Raw genomic sequence first — 19,878 nt, forward strand, 5'->3', positions numbered from 1 at the left:
CACAAACTTTTATTTTGGATGCGATTAATCGCGATTAATTTTTTCCCAGCCCTACTATTAATATCTATTATTCATCTTGTTTATACATTTTTACATTTATTATTAAAACAGTATCATATTAATATTAATAACATATTATTCATAATAATATTAACAACAATAACAATTAAATACACATTTATTTGTATAGTGCTTTTCACAATACATGGGTGATTCTATAATTGCAGGTACATTTGGTGTCCAAAGTCGTCATTTTTTAAATAGTTATATTTTAAATTATTTTAATAGTTCGTAACTCATTGTCATGGATCACAAGATGTTACATGCCATAACAAAAAAGCTGAAAATCATGATTTCTTGTTGACCGAATTAGTCAGTATATTTTTTCCATCATGTATCATTGCGTAATCAAAATATTTGATTTTACATTTCTTTTGGTAATATTTAATTTTATTTATAAAAGCCCTAAATTGTAATTTCCCTAATTCTACAACATTAAATTGTTTAAAAATAACTTTAATATTATAAAAATGCGTGTCCAAAAATCGAAGAAAATATTTTTATCTAAAAAGTTCTTACACCAAGAGTTATTTTGTTAAAAAGTCAACATTGTTACCAATTTTAAAAGGAAAACAGAATTGATCACTTATCAAGTTTTATGGTGCCTTCACGTGCTATGGTAATTATGGTAAATACCAAAAGCCGACGTGGAAAATGCACATGAACACCCCCTCATGTGGTATTTTCCACTGGGCAACTCGTAGAATATTTTGATGCACGAGTTGCCGAGATGAGATAACCTTTGACCTTTTCAAAATGGCGGAGAGCAACGCAAGAGTCGTGAATGAAAAGCATTGTTCACAACTAAACGTTTTTTGCTACTTTTAGCGGATAGTTTTTGTAGCCTATACAATGTTGTGTCATTAACAATTGTAATATAATGCGTTAACACGCAGTGTCAGTTTTAAAAATACCGTTATGGCTTGGTGTTACCTACCCAGAGCAGATGCTAGCTAGCAGTCAATAGGAGCCTGGATCTGAGTCCATCTTTTCCCTACATTACGACAACAAAAGCACTTGAACACAACACACTGGTAAATACCAGTTCACAAGTGGAAAATATCATCTTTTCCATAGCACGTGAAGGCACCATTAATCATGATTTCATTAGTGACATGTGCTCTTAGCATTTATGCTAGCAAGTGGAGTTTTTGGCTAAACAGTTTAAAATGGTCAATCCTGTTTCCGTCAAACTCGGTTACCAATGTGATTTCTACACATAGCCTGATTTGTCTGTAACAAAGTTGACAAACAATACTATAAAGAAATGACTTTTTTGTTAAAAGTAAAAAAAAGGAAGTAACTTGTGTTTGGCAAGCACTGAATTATTCAAATTTAATATGTTTTCAGTAAGATACCGGAAAGAATCAGATTGTCATAGAAGTACTGGATAAAAGTTTCTAAGCACTGATGCCAGTGATCAAGTAACTTGCGTTGATTTCATCGTTACACCAGTAGGTGGCGACAAGTCACTGTTGATATTTGTCATATATAATTAGTCATTGAATCATTCATTCACTCAACAATACTTGTTTTTAAACAACACCAGAATGTGTAGCAGATATAGCCTAAAGCTATCTAACCAACTGTTGGTTTGTAGTTATTGATAAACTTTAATGTTTTGTAAAGGGAAAAGCCATTTTACAGGGACACGTCTCCATTTTAAGTGAGGATACAGACATTTCATGCGTTTAAAACTACCTCCCTTTGCTAGGTTCATTTCATGTTAAATGATAGTTTACATGGGATTTGTGCCTCTAATGCTTTTCCAATGTAATGTGAGACCAAAGTTTACCCTATTCATGGAAAGCGCCAGAATTCGAGCAAATTAATTACTGTGCAGAAAGACGTAAGGGAATGATTTGGAGGTCATGAAGATCAGGTGACCAGATGGAATCTATCTTTTGATTGACACTATAGAACAATGCAAAGTCAATTTCCCCCGATCATCGTGCCTTCAGGGAGTTCTTTGTAAATTAACCCAGTGTGAGATTAAAAATGACTTGTGCTGGAAGGAGAGATTTACCATACAACATATCCAACGGCAAACGTGCACACTGCCAAGAGTCCACAGGACCTGCTGGGATATCGATGGTGTGTTGTTCTCATCTCAATTATGATGAAAGGAAGAACTGTTGTGTGCTGAAAAGGACATAAATACAGCACAGTTAGCTTTACAAATGATTCTAAAGCACAGAATCTCGTCAGATTTCAATGCGCTGCTGGCTCTTGCAAAGACAAATTGTCTGGTAAGTTTTTAAACGTTCACTTTCTAAATGCCATTTGACTGTAGATTGATAGTTATTATATATGCAGTCTCTGTCTTTTCTCTGTTACTCTGATATCCTATTGATTAGCTTGTAAGTAAGACACAAGTTGAAAGAACCACCTGCAATCAAACTGCAGCTCTATACAGAAAATAAATCATTTCTGGGATACTCCATTGAGTAGTTGATAACGCCAACGAATTATAAAAAGGTTATTGCAAGAGGGCCAATGATAATCATTACAAACTCAATTGTTGAAATGTAATTTACAAGTGGAATGGGGGTCACCTTTACATCCAAATGCTAATGAATCTGCACAGAATGAAACCCAAATCACAAAGTGTTGCTATAATCTGCTTAAATCATCTGATTTTAGTCAGATTTACTGAATCAATAGAGCTGTTTGTCACTGTGTCTGTATCACAATTTGATCAAACCCAACAGACATCTTTTTCCAAACAATGGGTAATTCTATTTATTTATGTTGCTTCACAAAAGCCTAGATCAGAAACGCTTGTTGATAAGGACATTTGCATAGCAGAATAGCTAGAATGAAAGAATAGTCCATGAATAATGTGACCATCTATGCAATAGAGCTGTCAAACTGCAATTTTTTTCAGCCATCTCGACTAACTCGCCGTTCCAACCATCCGATCACCTGTGGACCGAGAATAGAACGGTTACACAACTTCAAGCAAATTGCTCATCAAACAAGATACAAGAAGTGAAAAGGAAGCTGGGTGTGGACTGAAGCCGAGTGTTTGACAAACACGCTGACATGGTTTCATGCAGCTGAAAACATGGAGGAATGCTAGGCGAGCCAGGCCTGGGCGGGAGCTTCTTTACCATGTGAGTGATGAGAATGGGTGCGCTATCATCATTATAACCATTACTACCATTATGCAAGCCAATACAAACATTTAAAGTCAAGGATGGTAACATAAAGTTAGGTTATTGTTTTTTTCTTTCAATGTAGAGCTGAACATCTGTTTCATTTTTATGAGAGTGCTACTATGTGCATCGTGCATGAGACAATATGCAGACTGATTTCTAAAAGGTCAGATGATGACATAACATTTTACATTAGGTCAGTATTAAAGGCTAATCATTTTAAAACAGACATTTATTGTGTACTTAAAGGGATAGTTTTTCAAGCAAAAATTTAAAGTCTGTCATAATTTTTTATGGGGAGTTACTCACCCTCATGTCGTTCCAAACCCATAAGAAACAAATTAAGATTTTTTTTTGTCTCTCCATTGAAAGTCCAGGTAACCAAAACTTAAAAGCTCCAAACATGTCATTAAGGCGTTGTAAAATGAATCCATAGAGCACATCACATATGGTAATAAGAAAAATAATGTATATGTTGATCATTGTTTACAATCTTAATAATAAAGGTTCTTTATTGGCATTGAAGAAGATATTTTAAAGAATGTTGGTAATCAAACAGGTGATGGTAGCCATTAACAATTGCCATTGCCAAAGGCAACTTTTTGATTACCAACATTCTTTAAAATATCTTCTTTTGTGTTCACCAGAAGAAATAAAGAAATATCACAGGTTTGGAACAACTAGAGGGTTAAAGGGTCACAGTAAATGATGACAGAATTTAAATTTTTTGGTGAACTATCCCTAGTCATCTATCATGGGACTCCTTTCATTGCATGTTCACTTCCACTGTTAGTCAGCAGATGGCAACCTTCTTACATGAAGACAGTCAAAACTCTCACTCCCTGCAGATCTTGCCTCATTTGACCACACGTCTGTTCTGGAAACGCCATCCAAAAGAAAGACTTATGAGCCTTACCGAAAATACATGACATGTTGATATTCTGATATCCTTTTAACATGCCACCACAGCTCTTATTGAACCCGCTTTTGCAACACATAATCATATTTCCACGGTAAATAAAAAGCAGACCACATTTACTGGGCTTTCCCTAGATATGAATGCGCCAACCCGCTTAAAACTCGGATGCTGGGTGTTTTAAGTCCTTAGCGTGTTGACGTCTCATCAGAACGGCAGGTCTGAACTTGTCTCTGACAAGTGTCGGGAGTGAGATGTACAGTCAGTGAGAAAGCAGCTTTTTTTGTGTGTGTTTGTGTTTGTGTCATCCTGTGACTGAACCCATGATGAGCTAGTTGCCAGTTATGAGTCACATTACTGCTAACCAAACAGATACTGTAATGTTCTAGAAAAGCAGCCACTGTCAATCAGAATTCATATACTGTAAGTTGGTTGATCAGCTCTGATTCACTGTGACTCAGTTTTCAGCATGTACTGTAGTTGGTGTCTTCATCAGTGTTGCTCATGTTCACAGAGTATAATAAGCACCTCACTGTAAAAAATCAAGGCAGTGTGATGCATTTTGAGTCTTAACATCTGTTCTCAGTGACACTATTTTTTAAAAGTCTACTAGTTTAGGCTACTTGTTTCGACTTATCCAAGTTGAATTTGTTTGTTTACTAAAGACAAAATGTCCCAAATAGCATATAAATGTATGTAAGTGTCAAAAAGTACTTTATGTATGGCACATATCAGTGGTCAAAAAAGATTTTCTAAATGATTCTTCTGTCACTTCCTCTAAAATCTAAGAACTGTTTGACGACTGTCATCGTCATTGAGGTTTGTGTGAAAAGTGTTGCGGTCTATGTGCATCCTTGTGCAACTTTTGCACCTAATGCCTTTGCACTATGCTTTCTTTAGATTATTAACTTGACATTAACTTTTTTGCTCACCAGCCACTGTGGCAATATATAACATTGCAATATAGTGTATCTATATCTATCTATCTATCTATCTATAATCTATATATATATATATATTAGTGCTTTCAAGTCGATTAATTGCGATTAATCACATCTAACAGAAAACAAGAGACTTAAGCCCTGTAGTATAAGCAGGCATAAAGATGGTTTTACAAACGTGTTGTGAGACCCCTGCATTCTGTTCCTCAACACGTCCTGTGTGAATGAGTCTATGACTCATTTTGTTCTGTCTGCTCTCAGTAAGTCTGGTTTGACACGGTGCATTTAGTGGCTGCTAGTCTGACTGCAGGCTACAAAGACATTAAGTTGGTACATGAGACGTTTATTGTAGTTGTTAATTTCTTTATTATTAATATAAATTATAAAGATTACTTTGTCATTAAGATTGATAATATAAAATAGCGTGTTAATAAAATTTTATATATACATTCAAAGGAGAATCAAGCTGTACATAATTTACTTTCACCTTCTTTTTTTTTTTTTTCAGTGCAGTATTATTGGATACTCTCTCTAAACTTTTGTGTTCTCTATTCTTCTTGTGTGCATGTGTACGTCTTTCTTCACCATAATGATTTTTCCCTAATCGTCAATTGCCCTCAAATATTTACAAAACATGTTTGCGACAAGTTTGCGAGATTCAGAAAACCTTTTCATCGGTTCCCAGAAGCAAGTCAGGGAGTCAAAGTTGGCACTTGGATAATAGATGGTTATTCTGTTCATTACGGTGATTATGGTCTAATTGCTATAATGCCAAACCTCTGCAGAAAAAACAAAGAACGTGTGCTTCTAGAGGTGGGGAGATGTGTCTCGGCACGCATGTAACACTGAAGTATTCTTGAAGGAGCTCATTCACCCACACACATTCCATCCAGCAGATCACAGTGAGGGCTAATCATTAATGCCCCGCTATCAAAACCCCTCATGATCTGCTGGAATGACTCTCAACCTCTCCAGGCTGATCCTGAGAGACTTGTGGCTGTACTTGAGCACTTGAGCAGGCTGCAGAGATTGGCGTGGGTTTTGAAGCTGCATACCAATAAGTGAATTGTAACTAGCAAAAAACATATTTACACAGAGATGACAACAAAGAAGGCCAAAAATGTTTAATTGGACACAGTATGAGGCCTAACTTGATAACGATTTGCCATTGCTCTTCAGAGTTCTTTATAAAATTCACCCTAGTGGCTGGTGCTTTTTCAAAAAGTTTGTGTGAAGTATTAATACATTTTAAAATGTAATTTATTCCTGTGATGGCAAAGCTGAATTTTAAGCAGTCATTACTCCAGTCGTCAGAGTCACACGATCCTTCAGAAATCATTCTAATATGCTGATTTACTGCTCAGGAAACATTTATTATTATCAGTGTTTTAATTTTTTTGTCACTGCTTAATATTTTTGTGGAAACTGAGATTCATTTTATTGCAGGATTTTTTGATTAATATAAAGTTCAAAAGTAGATAGATAGATAGATAGATAGATAGATAGATAGATAGATAGATAGATAGATAGATAGATAGATTTAATAATTATTGTAATTAATGGGGTTTTTATTCCATGAATTAGATGTACATTTCAGACATCTTCACTTTCATTAAAACCTATAGGTTAGATAAGTGAAATCACTCAGTTTGCATTAATAGTGTTGCTATTACGACATATCTTTAATTAAAATATGGGCAAATAAATATGTAAATACTCATATGCCTATGAGTCTCAGAATAATTTTACCTTTCAGATTAATCTCTTTCACAGGGATTCTGCGTTATCTGTCATTGGTTATTCAGTTATTCAACTAAATTGCCAAAATTCATTTTTAAATAGAATAGCCAAGTTGATTATGAACATTTTTCTTAAGGGGGGCATCTTCCCCCATGTTACCCTGTTATTAATGTTATTGACTCCACATGACCTCTGGCATAAACCATTGCTTCACTTTATTAGTTTCTTACTGCTTGACTATCTTCATCATAAAATGTCTCTCACACTTTCCTTCACAGACCGAGCGCAGCCTTGCTTCTGGGAATAGTGTTTGGCTTGACCCCAGGACCCTATCTTTACATACATTGTGTCTGTTTCATTGGAAATGATCATAATCATAACCTCACATGCAATTATAAGTTGAGGTTATGGATGCACAACTGCCAGATCTCAGAATAGACCAAATTTGGCCAATGTGGGAAAAGCGAGACTAAGGGAGATTATATCTGTGGGTGCAAAAAGCTAAAGCTCCAAGAACAGCCCTCTGCCTGCACGGTGATCGCACTTAATCCTTTGTGATCAATGATAAGCTATACTTTAATGCTCACTGACACTGATAGTTATTTCATGATATGGAGAGCTCCAGATGAATATGCTCATTGGCAGAACCTTTGCCCAAACCTTCCAGCTCCTGGAGTCTGTTAAGCAGCACAATTCCTTGGTTTTGTTTTCTGACAGTGGTGAGACGGCGTATGCGAGGATTTCACAGCTGCGTCCTGGTTGGGAATTCAACCCAACACTCTGTGGTCAAAGTGTCAAGGCTTTCAGCTACTGCCACATTAGCATTTGGCTCTGGTTTGCCACTTTGTACTTGAACCAAGGACACAGTTTGTCATGAGGGGTATAAAATATATCATGATGCATTGATTTGGTAATAAATACTCAATGCATTGATTATGGAATTTAATAATCGATTATGATGACTATAATAATACCCTATGTTTTACAGACGCCGCCTCAGATTACTTTCACTGAGTTTGAGTTTCTGCATACCTTTTTATTCATAAATGCCTGACTCCATTTGACCAAAATAAACTGTTGTAGTTTTCTTTCTCAAATGTGACCCTGGATCACAAAACCATGCAGTCACAAGTCGCACGGTTATATTTGTGGCAATAGCCAACAATACATTGTATGGGTCAAAATGATCGATTTTTCTTTTTTGCCAAAAATCATTAGGATATTAAGTAAAGATCATGTTCCAAGAGGATATTTTGTAAATTTCCCAACCGTAAATATATAAAACATTTATTTTTGTGAGTGAATGCAGCACAATCGCGAACATAAATGGACAACTTTAAAGGAGATTTTCACTTTAAATGCTTCAATTTTTTCAAATAGTTGTATCTCGGCCAGATATTGTTCTATCCTAACAAACCATACATCAATGGAAAGCTTATTTATTCAGCTTTCAGATGATGTATAAATCTCAATTGCAAAAAATTTACCCATGTGACAGTTTTTGTGGTGATTTTTTAAAATTTATTATGTGTATTCTGGAATATTTGCACAATATACTTAGAAATTTGCTGTAAATTGCCAGTAATATATAGTTGTTAATTCTACAATAGCTTGAATTAGCGACACAATATTAACTTTCTTATTAGATAAACATGTATCTAAATTACACTACCATTCAAAAGTTTGGGGTTGGTAAGATTTTTTTAACTCATTTTTACTGTTGCAATTTAAAATAAAATTTCTATTTCAATATATTTTAAAATGAAATGTATTCTTATGTTGACAAAGCTGAATTTTCAGCATCATTACTCCATTGTTCAGTGTCACGTGATCCTTCAGAAATCATTCTAATATGCTGATTTGCTGCTCAGGAAACATATCTTATTATCAATGTTGAAAACAAGTGCTGCTTAATATTTCTTTCTGAATAGAAGTATTCATTTTTTTTTTTTTAATGTGTACTGTCCCTAAACGTTTGAACGGTATTTATTTATACAGCAGCATATTTTTGAAAATAATCATGAATCATTCAATAATCAAACGGGACTGAATCGGATTGAATGATTTTTCATGATGTATAAGGCAAACAATCGTAATCAAATTGAATCAGTGTCAACCATTTACATCCCTTTACAAGTCATTGCTGACAAAAAAGACAAAGCATACAGAATATAGAAAATATGCCATTACAAAGAGGCCTAAAAAATATGCTCTTCTTGGAAATCCAGAGGGATTATTATTTGTGCAAAGAGAGCAGACTTGTTCTTTTTGAAAAGACAAGACAAATATGATTAATGGGATGTCATGAATACACCTACTACAGCTTGTTTGGTACTGTGGATAGAGTTACTTGTGACAGATGAGCCGGTTGGTTTAAGGCCCATGATTCACTTTGCACTGCTGTCTTATCACAGACCAGCTTGCCCCGACCTGTCAAAGCATCAGAGCCCAGTGGAATCCGAACGAGAGATTTGCGTGCTAACTGTGCTGCGGGCCGACCTGATAGAAGGCTCACAGAGGGTATAGTGTGACGGAGAGAGTGCTCCCAAGGTCGGGTGTTGGGTTTCCCTGCTTAACCTCCCAGGCTGGTTGTGACATACTCCCCACGGTTCCCAGTCAACAGGGGCTCACATGACCTCTTAGCCCTTCTCCCCTTGGCAGCGTGAATCCCCACTAAATACCTTCCTGAGCTGCACCGCAAACAGCCACTACCACAAGCACAGCCTGTTTAGGTCCCCGCTCAGCTGGATGGGTATCAGTAGATTTGGCCTGACGGTGCATTTTTTTTTCCGCTTGAATGTGACCCAGACTTGTTTTATTTTAGCTTGTGTTTGTGGGCCCTTGTCTTAATTTAACATGGCAGCTCTCTTTCTCTGACCACCAGGCTGAGAAGCTCTTGGAGTCTTGTGGTTTTGGCAAGCATGCCTGGACTGTCTGCGGAAAATCCCCTCCAACAAAACAGCACAACTCACTCAGAGGACCCTGAACTATAAGCAAGACAGGCCTTGTCAAATACTCCCAGGATCGACTCCATATCCTCCCGTTCCAGTGAAAGTGTTGCATGCACTTCACATTGATGCCGCTCGAGTGTCAAACACTCGCTCTCTGATAGCAGAACGAATGGTGAGATACAATTACTGAAGTACAGATTGACATATGTAGTATTTTTATGATATATAATCTATTATGTTATTATTTATTAAGTCTTAATAGTAAAATGAATATCATCATCACCAATAACCGATATGCATAAATGATTTATGCTTTAAAGAAATGAGACTGCAAAATGTAATAATACAATTATTAATAATAATATATAAATTTTAAAATCATTGATAATCAATATGCAGAAATTAACATGTAAAAAATATGTATTATGAGTTTCTTCTTCTTCTTCTTCTTCTCTTTCTTCTTCTTAATATTATTATCTATTAATTAATTTTCCAAACCGCTTTAACCTTTGCAGGGTCACAAGGATGCTGGAGCCTATATTATTATTATTATTATTATATTATTTTTCATCTTTGTTTTGGGGTATATAATTTTTAAGATCTATTTCTTTCTTATAAATGAGAGTATTTATCAAAACATTAAGTTACTTATAAATACTGTTGTTGTCACCTGCTCCATGATAACAGAACGTATAGTGAAATAGAATTACAAGCCAGAAAACTGTGAGCAAGTTTTGAGCAAGACCAAGTGCAGAAGACTCCAGCATAATGCGTGAGACTACTTTTCGATGTGAGGAACATGACGAGATTTCACAAGCTCATTATGCACTGCTGATCGCACTTCACTGGCAGCCTGCTATACCAAAACTGGTGTGAACACAGATGTTTCTATGCACAAATTAAAAGCAGGGGTTACTGTCGAATATACTCCAAGAATTCTGAGCTAGAGATGTTTTCCAGCTCCTCCAATGTCAAAACGTCTTCGCCAACTTTGTCAACAATGGGCAAGAAAGCAAACTACAAAACGGCCGTCTTTCAATGGTTTGAGATGGGTAAATATTTTCCCAGTTGTTAAGGATGAGCTAGCGAGCCAGCTATGCACTCGTTTTAATGACGGGGTTTGGACGGAGGAACTTCACCTAGTAACTTTTCCAGGCTCAACATGGCAACTCAATCATGAGTGCAAGGGTGACATTGTACACCGCCATGCCTTGAAATATTAGCGTCCAGAAAAATGGACCGGCAATTATTGATCTTTATAAAGTAATCTGCCAGCACTTATGGAAACCAAAGGAAATAGCTGAACAGAAAGCACTTCACAAGTAGAGAATCAATATCATTGAAAATAGTAGTGTTTGCCTCTTTGCACCAGTTGTTTAACACTTTGGGTTTGTTCTGTGAAAACCCAATCTGTCTCTTGATCTTAACAGAAAAACACATCTGTTTCCTCTCCTCCATCCATGTAAAACCAGTTCAGACCACATCGAATCACAATGACTGTCAGCTGAAACTTCCCGGTTCACCTTGATGATACGCACATGCACAGCTAATAATTTGAAAGAATTCACCGCTGACCTAAGTGTCTGCATTTACTCAGAAAGGTCAATGTGAGGCCTCCGTTTTTCTGATTTTACAGTGGGGAGAACAAGTATTTGATACACTGCTGATTTTGCAGGTTTTCCCACTTACAAAGCATGTAGAAGTCTGTAATTTTTATCATAGGTACTCTTCAACTGTGAGTGACGGAATCTAAAACAAAAATCCAGAAAATCACATTGTATGATTTTTAAGTAATTAATTTGCATTTTATTGCATGACATAAGTATTTGATAAGAAAAGCAGAACTTAATATTTGGTACAGAAACCTTTGTTTGCAATTACAGAGATTATACGCTTCCTGTAGTTCTTGACCAGGTTTGCACACACTGCAGCAGGGATTTTGGCCCACTCCTCCACACAGACCCTCCAGATCCTTCAGGTTTCGGGGCTGTCGCTGGGCAATACGGACTTTCAGCTCCCTCCGAAGATTTTCTACTGGGTTCAGGTCTGGAAACTGGCTAGGCCACTCCAGGACCTTGAGATGCTTCTTAGTAGCCCTGGCTGTGTGTTTCGGGTCGTTGTCATGCTGGAAGACCCAGCCACGACCCATCTTCAATGCTCTTACTGAGGGAAGGAGGTTGTTGGCCAAGATCTTGCGATACATGGCCCCATCCATCCTCCCCTCAATACGGTGCAGTCGTCCTGTCCCCTTTGCAGAAAAGCATCCCCAAAGAATGATGTTTCCACCTCCATGCTTCACGGTTGGGATGGTGTTCTTGGGGTTGTACTCATCCTTCTTCTTCCTCCAAACACGGCGAGTGGAGTTTAGACCAAAAAGCTCTATTTTTGTCTCATCAGATCACATGACCTTCTCCCATTCCTCCTCTGGATCATCCAGATGGTCAATGGCAAACTTCAGACGGGCCTGGACATGCGCTGGCTTGCGTGCGCTGCAGGATTTTAATCCATGACGGCGTAGTGTGTTACTAATGGTTTTCTTTGAGACTGTGGTCCCAGCTCTCTTCAGGTCATTGACCAGGTCCTGCCGTGTAGTTCTGGGCTGATCCCTCACCTTCCTCATGATCATTGATGCCCCACGAGGTGAGATCTTGCATGGTGCCCTAGACCGAGGGAGATTGACCATCATCTTGAACTTCTTCCATTTTCTAATAATTGCGCCAACAGTTGTTGCCTTCTCACCAAGCTGCTTGCCTATTGTCCTGTAGCCCATCCCAGCCTTGTGCAGGTCTACAATTTTATCCCTGATGTCCTTACACAGCTCTCTGGTCTTGGTCTTGTGGAGAGGTTGGAGTCTGTTTGATTGAGTGTGTGGACAGGTGTCTTTTATACAGGTAACAAGTTCAAACAGGTGCAGTTAATACAGGTAATGAGTGGAGAACAGGAGGGCTTCTTAACGATAAACGAACAGGTCTGTGAGAGCCGGAATTCTTCCTGGTTGGTAGGTGATCAAATACTTATGTCATGCAATAAAATGCAAATTAATTATTTAAAAATCATACAATGTGATTTTCTGGATTTTTGTTTTAGATTCCGTCACTCACAGTTGAAGAGTAAGTAGGAAAACCTGCAAAATCGGCAGTGTATCAAATCACTTGTTCTCCCCACTGTATATAGATATTACCATTTTTATTAGTGTAATTACTAGCACATCTCAAGCCAAAAATGTAAGTGCATGATATTTTAAGTTGGAGTAGGGCTACAATGTGAATATCTAAACATCCTTACAAGTCTTGTTTTCAGAGAAATCCATCTAAATAATAGTGTAATTTTTAATGCTTAAAATGAAGAAAAAGAAATGGCCAGTGAGAAAAATAAAACTTGTTTAATTTTTGTTCCTTACCCCATTAGAAAATAGTTTTTTTCTTCCTTCTTTTTTTAAGCATAAATCTCGCTCAAGTTACATTTCTCTGAAAACAAGACTACGGCTATGTTCAGACAGACTGCCTGCAAAAAACTGTTTTTGAAAGTCTGGACTGCAAAATCTGATTCAAACCCCATTTGGGGGTGGTTTGCGATTTCAATCATATTTTTACAGATGCTTCTCAGTCTGGACGTTCCGCCTGCTCAAAACAGATTTCAAATTTGTATAACTCTTAATGTGACACACAACGATAACGTCAAAATCGGTGATGGAAATGGCGTATTCATACAGTATTCAACCAGTATCTTCAAAGATTTCAGCCGTGACTACAGCATGGAACATCACAATACTCCAGGTGTTATGCACCGCAACTCAATAGGGCGCTTATTTGGAGAGCGAAATGATGCACCTCCATTTTTTCTGCCTCTGTTTCGGAAGCCTCATCATGGTACGCCTATGTCATCACCAAAGCAACCCATGTAGATAGGTTGGTTATGTCTGGACACACAATTAATAGTGCAGAAAGTCTGGCTGAAAAAATCTGATTTGAAAAAAATAAATCAGATTTGCCTGTAGTCTGAATCTAATATCTTATCTCATTTTGCCTCTAAAGTTTTTTTAGTTTTGTAAATGGATTCATGATAGCCCTTGAGTGGCCCCTAAGATGGGGTATTGTTAATAGGACCCCTTGGTTTGGCTGAAAGAGTCACTGTTCATTGTCTTTCATGTCATCATCCACAGGTCTTGTTCTCTGACCTGCAAAGCAAACCTTAAAGCAAACTGAGTATCAATGAAAAACGGGTCCATGGAGGCTAGATGAACCTGCCCCTGATGTAGGTGTCAACTAGACACCTGTCGTCGTGATAAAAGTGTTGGGGAAAGTTACTTTTAAAAGTAATATATTGCGTTGCTCCCTAAAAAAGTAACTAATTGTGTTACTTAGTTACTTTTTATAGAAAGTAATGCATTATGTTACCTTTGCATTACTTTTTCTCATCTGGGCTAGGCTTGCTTGTTTGATTTTTAATGACAAAAAATGGTTTGGCCTATTTTTGGCAGATGCAAAAGCCCTTTCACACCAAAAGTGAAATGAATAAGTCTCAGGCTGAAGGAATTGCAAATTCACGCCTGTACAGTAGAGGGCGCAGCACAAACAAACCTTTCAGCTGTGTAGCCATTCTGGATTGCAGAAGAATAGGAAGCATAAGAAGGCCCTGTCTCAGATGGCACCCTAAGCACTCACGGTCTTCCTACGTGTCCACACTTACGTGACGTAACTCAGCTTTGACTGTTGGGAAGAAGTCGACAAAAGTGCACAACGAGGGCGCATATCGACCACAAAGGGGGCGCTTGCAAGCAACCCTCTTAAACCTAAAATGACAAATGGGGCACTCTACGGTTTCATGGACTTAACGGACACGCACGTGCACACGGCAGCCATTGCAAGTCCACAAGACCTTAAGTGCAATGAAGTGTGCCATTTGGGAAAAGTTCAACATTCTTACTCAAGCACTAAAAAAAGAAACAGAAATGTGATGTTTATCTAGCAGCAAAGCAGCAAAGACATTGGGCAATAAAGTGAGATTAAATACATTAAGTTTATTTGTGTTATTCTAATATTGATAAATAAGAATTCGTGCACATCTGTATGTGTAAAAGTTGTTCACGTAAATAATTTATATTTTACTGCAGTCAACATGTCTATATTGTACGTTTCAGTGTGTATGAAAACGTAAGTAAATGTATGTTTGGTAGAACCACACTTTACGTAGAAAATACACACAAAAACTCATGAGATCACGTTGAACAATTTGTAACAAATAAATCATATTATGTTTTTTCCCTGTCTGCTTGATTAGAGGCAGTTGTGTTTTTGCGTTTGAACAGAACGCTGGATTCTGCTGGCAGTCTCTAGGGGAGATGATCTCTTGTTATGACAGGCTATTTTGGCTCAGTATACGCCTGGCACAGCTGCAGGGATGCTCTCTGGCAAGCGTGGACACACTGCTGGCATGATGGGCCTTTTTATTTCCCTGAGCCAAGAAGTGTGTGTTGGTTTGGTAGCTGCTCTTTGGCCTATCACATGACAGGATGCTGATCTAGGCTTAATTTGTCCCTCAACACTCTAATGCAGAGCACTGATCCTGCTTTAATTTGCTCTCCATCACAGCTTGCTTTAATTTAATCCATAACGCATTAGGACCTGACCATTGTAATCAGATATAATCAAATAGCATTTGCAAAAATCCAGCTTAAGAGCCCTTCAAAAAAAAGCCCGTCAAAGCCCTTCGATGTTGCATGTCTTTTTGGTTTTCAAACAAAATGTAACAGGTCTGTGATAAAACATCAGGATATTGTAATTAATTTGACTTCACTATGCTGGGTTACTTGCAACGCAGCCTCATTGCATAAGACCTTAGCACATTATGTCCTTAGTAAGTGGCTGGAGGCTTGCCAGACAAAACAACCAGATCCCTCCTGTCAATCTAGAGCTTTAGTGAGTGAGATGGTTGCCAAGCAAAAAAGATAACGCTAACACCACAGCACAATGACAGAGAAAACAAGAGCAGCCGCTCTTTAATGCGGAACAACGTACATGGCGAAATCACATTGAGGGGAATTTACAGAGATGCTATCATGTTAATAGAATGCTTTTAACAAGCATTCTTGACCAATACAGCATTCGCATTAACAAACACACTTCAGACGTACCACCCTTTTCACTGTTTCATTGTTGTAACAGTTTTTTGTAGGGCTGCCAAAGACGCTAATGCACTAGCTGGTATCATTTAAAACTCTTTAACAGCATACTTTTTTTTTTTTTTTAGCACAGTATTATTGGTATTTAATGACATTTTCACATTAAAATAATGTATTAGTTATGTTTTATTTTATATTAGATAGTATTGAAATAATCAAATAGTCGTTCATGTTTTCTGGTTTTGTATTTAGTCACACTGTTTTTTATTATAGTACTAAGTTTTTTTTTTTTAGGGCTGCCAAAGTTAATATGCAAGCTAAAATGTTTGTTCTAAAATGTTCTAGTATTATTGCAGTCTCATGGCATTTTAATTTTTATAGTAAGAGAGTTGTAAAGGTTTCAAGGTGTATCAAAAAGGTGTATCAAAAAGTAATATTGAAATAATTTCTTTGTTATTTTTATTATATTTTAGTTAGTCTTAAAGTCATTTTCTAGTTTCTTATTTAGTTGCACTGTTTTTTAGTATTTTGTTTCTATTTTAGTCCTTAGTTAAATTTTTTTACGGCTGCCAAAGTGAATATGCTAATTTGTATAATACAAAATAAAAAATTTGACACTGTTTTTTCAGCACAGTCTAGAATTATTGCTATAGAGTAGCATTTTCATGTTTAATGTAGATATTTATAATCTATTATGTATTACAAACTAATCCTGAAATAATGTATGTTATTTGGATTTTATTTTAGTTAGCATTTAAGTCATGAAAATGTTTTTTTTTTTTTTTTTCAGATAAGAAAAAAAAGTTTTCCCCTAGTTTGTTAACAATAATAATACTGACCTCTCCTTTATGTTCAACAGTGCAACCACCGACTGCACTACGCTCTTTGCAACAAAACTGAGACACTTTGTTTCTCTGCCAGCCTGATATAAGATCAAAGCGTGCGTCCTCCGGCGATGCATGAAAGAATCCGCGGGTAAATGTTCTATGGAAGATGACGGTGGCACTCCACTGTGGAAAATACCACAAAAATGATGATTTATTTTGCTTCACTTTACTTCATTGCATATGAGGAATGGCAAGCAATGGGACAAAGGCTTTTTGCAGGGAAACCTCTATGGCCATAATGAAGGGGAGCCTTGTTTTAACATGTCATTAAAATGATTCTGCATCTTGCAGCAATCTGGGGAATTACAGTCTGAGCTTGTACGCTACCAGTACCCAAGTTGGCAACGACCACCAGGTGGCAATCTGTCAACAGCCTGACCTACTGTATTTTACATTAATGGAGACTAATACATTCAATAATACACATATGAATCAGGTTCTGGCCATTGCAAGTGATTACTAGCCTGCATAAATTGTAATTTCTAGTTGTCAGGCAGCCATTTTGGTTGGTATACTTGGCCAGTTTAATAATTGTGGGTAGTTTCCATCCAGTTTATGCCAGAATAATATTGAATTTAGGTGTATTTTATCATCACTTAGCCTACTCCACTGACTTGGTTTGGATGAAAACCAAGTGTTTTTTTTGTGTTTCACAAAAGTCATACAGGTTTGGATTGACATGGAGGTGAGTAAATGATGAAAGATTTTACCAATATTTACCAAAGTACCAATATACATCCTTTACAGTTGACTTACAAGTGACAACTTGTCCCAGTGACTTGTCCCTGTACCCCTAAAGCACTGTTTGCAATTTATTAGATTTTTTTTATAAAAGTGTAAAGTGTAACATCCTGAAAAATAATCTAATATGCTCTGACATCTGGTTCTTATCCTTGCGGTATCCTAAAGACGGTCTGGGTAATACCATTGGTTAAGCAGAAACTAGTCTGTCTGAGGTTCCTCTGACAGTGGCAAACCAAACATGTTATTAGATGCAGAGAAAACACCACTGGAGTCCATCAGTTTAGCGCAGCCATGGACTGTGGCATTGATCGATTTCAGTCACATGGATGTATTCCTCCTCTCTCTCTCGGAGGATGGATTCTTGTTACTGTAAATGGTGAAACACTTATCCCCACAGTCTAAACAGTGGGAGCATACAGTTAGAGACAATTTTCGGAGGAGAGCACTCTTAAAATTGGCCTGTGGGCACAGCTATTTTCTTCTCTAAACAACATCCCACAAATCCAGAAGAAGGAATTGTTGAGAAATGCCACTGACAGGTTGAGAGACAATTAGAAAAAGAGAGAGCCTGTGAAGTCTGGTTCCTCCTCTCAGTGTGAGTTTTTCTTTACAGGCCAAGAGAAGCTGGAATTGCAACTGGAATTCATTGCTCAGTCAATCAATCAATCACATTTATTTATATAGCACATTTAAAAACAGCACATGTTGGCCAAAATGCTTTACATACCAGGACCTAATGTAACGGACGTAGGCCAGTAACGGTACGTTCACACGGGTGTCAGCGTCAACGCTTCCCATTGACTTTAAATGGGTGACGTCAAGCGTTGCCGAAAAGAATTGTGGATCCGTCGGCGGCGCTTCACTGGCGTTGCTCGCGGCAGAAGTTGAGAATTTTTCAACTTCTGCCGCGAGCAACGCCAGTGAAGCGCCGCAGACGGAAGCGTCAGCCAATCAGGATCGCTCTATGCAAATACAGTAGCCAGGCGGCAGCCAATCACGTTCATCCTGTTCAAGAGCAGCAAACTGAGGATTAATTTGAGTTCCTGTCTAATTTCATTGGCTGACGCTGCTATGACCATGGCGTCAGTGCCAAACTTCAGCCACGCCTTCCGTCAAGCGTTGACACTGACGCCCCGTGTGAACGTACCGTAAGAGCTGTGCGTGTAAACCTCACTCCTCTGGCCTCAATAGGAGCGTTAGCATTTAGCGTCCTTGTTAGCACGCCCGCCTCCCACACTATGGTTCGAATCCCGCTCAGGGGTGTGTTTCCCATACAACGATGTAACTCGCTGCTTAACTACCATAGTACGATGCATCATTGAAGAATTCTACAAGCTGGTCACAACTGTTTCCCAAAACTGTACTGTCGCAAATTGGTCGTTCAACCACGTTGGTGAATGATGTCACGCAGGTGGTGGAGTAATAACTACTTTTAATTAATCTGTTTGAGATTGAATTAATGCTAGATGTTTTGCTATAAATTACGACATGGCATCTGAGGACTATTTCTCATTTCTCATATTTTCTCATTTTGCTTTATTTCCAGATTTAATCATAGGTTTGTTCTTACGTAGTAGAGCTCGTTCGCACATGCGGACTATTCAAAAATGGTGCTTTAAATCTCTTGACAAACTAAAAGACGTAAATGACATTTGTATGTATTCTAAATAAAAGATATGGATTGTACTGAATGTCAACTTGCTTATTTGGCTCAAGATAAGGATTCATTTGAGTCCACATGTCATGCAAACAAGAAACTATGCTTCTAACCATAGCTCAAGAGCTGTCATCCAAACACACAACTTTGTGATGCTGTTTGCGAATATTCGTTAGAACTATGGTCTCGGGAAACTATGCTAATAATGACGGAACTTGCTACCATAGTTGGCCAACAATGCTTTTGGGAAACGCACCCCTGATAACAACGGAACTTGCGAATATAGTTGGCCAACAATGCTTTTGGGAAACGCACCCCTGATAACAACGGAACTTGCGAATATAGTTGGCGAACGATGCTTTTGCGAAACACAACTCAGAGCGGGTCGAGTTGGACTGGTTACATTTGGTGCCGTGACCGGGAGTGAGGTTTAACACATTTATGCAATCTAGGATAATGAAACCAAGTACAAGACAATACAAAATGACACAAAATTAAGTACAGTAGAATGCAAGTGAGAAAAGACTATTTCAATAAGCGATGAGCTGCAACAGAGAACCTCCTTTTGATTTTAGACGAGACTTGGGAATAGTTAACTGAAACCTTTGTACAGATCTTAATGGCCTAGAGGATGTAACTAATATAAATGACCTAAAATGGAATACTTGCATACAAATTCCTGTTCCCTGTTGCAGCAATGGTT

At 37.7% G+C, this 19,878-nt stretch overlaps 2 protein-coding genes across 2 annotated transcripts in view; one reads left to right on the forward strand and one right to left on the reverse strand.

Moving 5' to 3' along the window:
* adat2 (adenosine deaminase tRNA specific 2) overlaps positions 1–9,826 on the forward strand; it is a gene marked incomplete at its 5' end in the record, with an annotated part of 25,432 nt that extends 15,606 nt beyond the window's left edge. The window contains one exon of the mRNA XM_084432786.1: positions 9,700–9,826. Coding sequence (XP_084288912.1) covers positions 9,700–9,801 — 102 coding nt within the window. The 3' untranslated portion in view covers positions 9,802–9,826. The remainder of the gene's footprint in view (positions 1–9,699) is intronic.
* aig1 (androgen-induced 1 (H. sapiens)) overlaps positions 1–19,878 on the reverse strand; it is a 41,392-nt gene that overhangs the window by 4,170 nt on the left and 17,344 nt on the right. The window contains exon 4 of the mRNA XM_084432790.1: positions 2,087–2,202. Within this exon, the coding sequence (XP_084288916.1) occupies positions 2,087–2,202 (116 nt within the window). The remainder of the gene's footprint in view (positions 1–2,086; positions 2,203–19,878) is intronic.

This window comes from Rutilus rutilus (genome assembly GCF_951802725.1).
Source record: "Rutilus rutilus genome assembly, chromosome: 15".
Taxonomy (NCBI): Eukaryota; Metazoa; Chordata; class Actinopteri; order Cypriniformes; family Leuciscidae; genus Rutilus; species Rutilus rutilus.